At 37.8% G+C, this 5,415-nt stretch overlaps 1 protein-coding gene across 1 annotated transcript; it reads left to right on the top strand.

Annotated features, from left to right (window-relative positions):
* Positions 1–322: 322 nt before the first annotated feature.
* On the top strand, positions 323–5,131 carry LOC132162398 (L-ascorbate peroxidase 2, cytosolic-like). Its single transcript, XM_059572631.1, has 9 exons — positions 323–442; positions 1,306–1,506; positions 1,620–1,685; positions 3,634–3,691; positions 3,783–3,865; positions 4,017–4,096; positions 4,507–4,609; positions 4,730–4,788; positions 4,892–5,131. Exons 1-9 carry the CDS (start codon positions 323–325, stop codon positions 4,908–4,910), a joined length of 789 nt encoding a protein of 262 aa, XP_059428614.1. The 3' UTR covers positions 4,911–5,131.
* Positions 5,132–5,415: the final 284 nt, after the last annotated feature.

Below are 5,415 nucleotides of genomic sequence, written 5' to 3'. Positions count from 1 at the left end.
CGCCCACTCCCGTGATGTTCTGCTCCTTAGAAATTGCAGCATTCCAATTTGCTTTGATAAAGTGCTGTTGTGGTTTTTCCATCTTGCCTCCCGGGGAATCGGAACTGCAGAGGGGGGTTCTCTGCCCCGTGTGGCCCGGGGCCTCTCAAGATTTTTAATTTAGTCCCGTGCCTGCTGCATGAGTGAGACCGGAGACGTCAACTCACCACCGTGGACAACATGGTTTCTTCTGAACCACAACAGGCGTGCCACTGTGGTGAATAGTTGAAACGTGTCCTCGTCCAGCCGTTCTATAAGCCGCAAGAAGAGCTCCTTAAAGCTGATGTCGTCGCTTGTGCATTTGTGCATGCCTTTGGACCCTCCAGCCATACATCCCTGGCCAATTGGCAATGCCATAGGAGATGTCCCACCGTTTCTTCATATAAGCCACATAAGGGACAGAGTGAGTCCAAGATAAGGTGACGCCATTTGAGATTTGCTCGTGTGGGCAAAACATTGTGGCACGCTTTCCACAGAAACAGTTGTTGAGCTGGTGGTCCCCGTGTCTTCCATATTTGCCTCCATAGCTCCTTGTTTGACCCTGAGTCCGAGAATGAACCTGCGCTCTTCTCCATTATCTCCTTCCCCTTGTGATAGCCACTCCTAACAGAGTAAATCCCATTCTTAGTTCCCTCCCATACAAGTTGATCATCTTGTCTGCCTGGACAAATAGGGATTTTGCAAATGGATTGTACCTCTGCTGCTGAGAAGTTCTCGTGAAGTTTTGTGACATTCCACCATCTACTATCCTCATCGATCAAGCTATTGACCGATCCTCGCTACTTTCCCCTTCATTATACCTCCTCAAGTTGTATCCCAGAAACGGTTGGACCCATCTGTACGGCCATACTTACTCCTACAAACATCATTACCGAATTGGAAACCCAATCATGTACCAGGAATATAAATGGTGCAGCCCATATGCTAGCTAAATTAGCAATCAGAAATATTATAGATCAAGTATGGAGGGACGAGATACCCAATTGTATTTGTGATATTATTCAAGTGAGCAAATTGCTTCAGCCTAATTTTGATATAATGAGAAGTGAACTATTTTTTCAAAAAAAAAAAAAAAAATCACTCCTTTTTATTTTTACATTAAAACATCTCAATTTATTTACTATACGTTCATAGAATCTGACGGGAAAAGAATATCTTGTAACGTAAGTAATAGTTGTTATGAGATTATGTTCTGGATTAAAGACTAAATTAATTGAAAATATGTAAATGTTTTGAGTATCTTTTCTCTACCAAACGCTTTATGAGTGTTTGTGGCTTTTTTGGCGTTGTAGCTGGCATTCGGCTGGTACCTTTGATGTGCAGACGAAGATAGGAGGGCCGTTTGGGACGATAAGGCATCCAGATGAGCTTTCTCACGCGGCAAACAACGGTCTCGATATCGCCATTAGGCTTTTGGAGCCGATCAAGGAGCAGTTTCCCTTATTGTCTTATGCAGACTTTTACCAGGTTCTGGTTAATTAGCTAGATATTTACCATAAAATCAAACTTTTGTGTATCCTGCTCCTGTCTTTTGGATTTGAAATTGTTAATTGACTTTGATACATGTTTACTTGCTGAAGTTGGCTGGAGTTGTTGCTGTTGAAGTTACTGGAGGGCCTGAGATTCCTTTCCACCCTGGGAGACCGGTCAGTGAACCTCATTGGTTTCCATTCTATTGTATCGTATGCTTTGGTCTGATTGAGAAGTTATTGATATTCATGTGTCACGAATTTGTCAGTATCTGTGATTTTTTTTTTTAATTTTTTTTTTTATTCTATGGAATTTGCAAATTGAGTTGTCTTAAACTTGGGTGTCTGATGGTCCTGAATTGGGATGTTCTTATTATGACTTTAGCTGGTTGTTTGGGACTCAATTCAGAATTAACCCTATATCAGAATGCATTTATAATGAAAGTAGTTTTTTGCTTAGTACTACTTATTGGAAATAGTGTAATCACCCTATCACCCCCAAGATTGTGATTGGTGGCAGAATTAATATATTAGACCCTGAACAATGGTGACTTTCTTGGAAATACGAAAGAAGCATAGGAACAATGCGAAAGAAGGGCTAATATATGTGTGTCAAACTGAATGGGGAGCGCAATGGTGCATTGGTGAAAGTAGGAGTAATTTGCAATACATTTGATTTGATGAAGCTCCTCATTTCATCTGAGGACAATTGTGGACCAAATTGACTCATGTAGTTGCAAAGACCAATGGCATCTAAGGGATTAATTCATAGTTGAGCAACAACTCAGTCCATGAAAGGGGGAGAGTGGATTCTGTGATCGACTTCTTGGACAAAGGAATATATGGTGATCATATTGAATTCAAATAAGGCAGTGTGTATGGCTTTGTGGGTTCTGACAATTCTAGTCAGGTTGCATTAGGTTTCAATTTTCGCCAGCTCTAGTGGCTCTTAGAGCATTCCCAGCAGCATCATTGTCATTTTCCTTACATTTAAGGACTCAAACTACTTTTTACTTCTCTATGTCAAAATACACTCTAATTGCTTTCTTTAATCATTATCTATATCATTAAAATATTTGTTTTTTTAATTATATTATATATACGAGATGAGAGAGAATTGTGAGACATGAGATGAGAAATGAGAGAGGAGAAAAGATAGAGAATCATTTTTATTTTATTTTAATAAATCATAAAGATTGCAATAGTGGAACCCAAAACATTGAGTTCCACTTTAACAATTATAATGTTTAGGGTTCATTTAGGGAGTCTGCTGTGGAATGTGTTTTGCTATTTTTTTGACATATTCCCTAAACTTAGGGGAGTCTGTTAAGAATGCTCTTAGTCCTTGAATTTTGAGCCTAATCTTTCGCTCTACTTGAGCCATATATGTTTATTGTATTATTCACTTTGAGACTATGCAATAGTAGCATTGATGACTCATGACTGTTGGGATGTTCAAAAAGAGGACTTGAATTTTGGACCATGGAGTTGAAAATAATTGTTACCTGAACATATGGATAAATTATAACTGCTTACTGAGGATTTGCTATGTAAAACGTTGTTTTGTATATATAGTCCCTTCCACATTTTCTGCTGCTGCTTGAATACACTTTTGTTAAGGTTTAATTCGGACATGGCACATTCCCCTTTTCACCTTCTTGGTTTCTAGTCTCTTCCTTGTTTATTTAGTTGCTTAAGTAGCTTTATGTGCGGTCTGGAGTGGACCATCCTATCTAGCTAGCTTTTTTCTTTTCTTAATGCTTTATCTACTACTGTAGATCACGTCTCTATCTCCCTTGGGAGGGTTGCATGAATGTTCACAATTAGGTCAAAACTCAAGCACAAGAGATGCTAGCAATTTGAAAAATTAAATGTTAGTCTGGAATTTTTGGATTTTTGGGTTCTTTTTTCTCGTCTGGAGGAAAACTTTGTATTTTAATTTTTAATTTTTAATTTTTAATTTTTAATTTTTTTATTTATTTTTATTATTATTATTATTATTTATCTTTAACATGTATATTAGTTGTAGTCAAGTATGTTGTTAGGCTCCGGCGTATAATATTACTTGATTATGAGATACTAATAGTATAAACGGTTGATTCTAAAACATACTTATTTATCTCAGGACAAAACTGAACCACCCCCAAAAGGTCGCTTGCCTGATGCTACCAAATTAAAGGTTAGTTAATCTGTTTAAAATCAAGTTAAAGCTAGATCATTACATGTATCTAATAACTCATCAATAACTTCACTAATGTTTTGTTGTCACTGAAGTTTCGGATCATCTGAGGGATATTTTTGGCCACATGGGTCTTAGTGATAAAGATAGAGTTGCTTTATCTGGTGGTCACACCTTGGTATGTTCAATATATGAAATTCTTTTGCTGCCTCCTTTGATAGGTTGTTGCGTGTTTTGTTATAATGGAATATTTTTACTAAAATGGAGTTTTAACAATTCGTGTACTGTAGTTATTGATGAACTAAGATGCTTTTGGAATCATTTTACAGGGAAGATGCCACCAGGATCGTTCTGGATTTGAGGGAACCTGGACCAACAACCCTCTTATTTTTGATAACTCCTACTTCAAGTAAGACACATCTCTCATTGATTTCTTGTAGATGGTTCTCTGGCGAAATTGATTGTATGCAATGTTTTCTTGTGTAATCATCTCATCATTGGCTTGCATATAATATTGTGTATTGCGATTTCGTTTTTAAAAAATGTATTGTTTAGGAGTTCATTTTAAAAAAATTGCAGTTTGAAAACGTAGAAATCTGTGTTTTCAAGTCACATGTATGGAGTGTGTTTATAAAAACACACAATTTTAAAAGCTAAACACATAACTACATCTTTAAAAATCGCAGTTTTTAAATCACTTGTTTTGAAATCAATATTTTTAAATAGCATGTTCAAACATCCCTAAATATCGATAAGGATTCCGGGGGCCAAGACAAGAAGAAGCCAGCTAATTGGTTTGAATCTAATTCTTTGAAACAGGGAACTCCTTAGCCGAGAGAAGGAAGGTCTAATCCAGCTGCCATCAGATAAAGCTCTTCTGGAGGATCTGGTCTTCCGACCTCTTGTTGAGAAATATGCTGCGGTGAGTGTCTATGTTTTACAGTCTTATTTATTAAAACCATATGTAGTTTTTGGATAAACAATTTGCCTACTATCTTGACAATTATCTAATTTAACTTTTGGTTCTGCAATTATGCTTCAGGACGAGGATGCCTTCTTTGCCGATTATGCTGAAGCTCATTTGAAGCTCTCGGAGCTTGGGTGAGTGAGAAACATCGTCTTCATTTTTTTCCCCTTCAATTGCCTGATGCATGTTGAACTTTGTTCCTCAATCTGAGATTCGGCTTTTATATCACTTGTTTAGATTTGCTGACGCTGAATAGAGAATTGGAGACGTGAACTGTGGCTGCTGTCAGGTGTCTGTATATTATGAAGGTTTGCGTGCTTTGATTTATGGCGATGATATTATCTTGCGATTGGCGTGTGTAACATAACTGATATGCAAAAATAGATAAAGCTTTGGTGTTTGGTGTGCTCCCTTGGCGTGACAATTATGATTCACGACCCCAACAAGGGGATGTTACGTGTTGGGCCTGTTGGCCATCAGAATATATGTTGTATTTGATTCCTTCAATTTTTTTCTTGCTCTTTTTCTTTTCAATTTGAAGTAACCATTTTTCTGTATTCTGTAAGGGAATAGTTACGAAGAATGGAACATTGTGGGACTTCGCCGTGTTCCCGCGTAGTTGTTAAGATTGAAGTTCAACGGAGGTTTAAGTGGGCTGGAGCTAGCTCAGACCAAGGCACCTTGTCATGGTGAAAAGACCAATAGCTATGATCCAGTATATGACAATGAAGTGCATGGGAACAAAGGTGAGGCTAGGGGCG

This window comes from Corylus avellana, chromosome ca9 (genome assembly GCF_901000735.1).
Source record: "Corylus avellana chromosome ca9, CavTom2PMs-1.0".
Lineage (NCBI taxonomy): Eukaryota > Viridiplantae > Streptophyta > Magnoliopsida > Fagales > Betulaceae > Corylus > Corylus avellana.
This window is presented reverse-complemented; position numbering and strand designations above follow the sequence as displayed.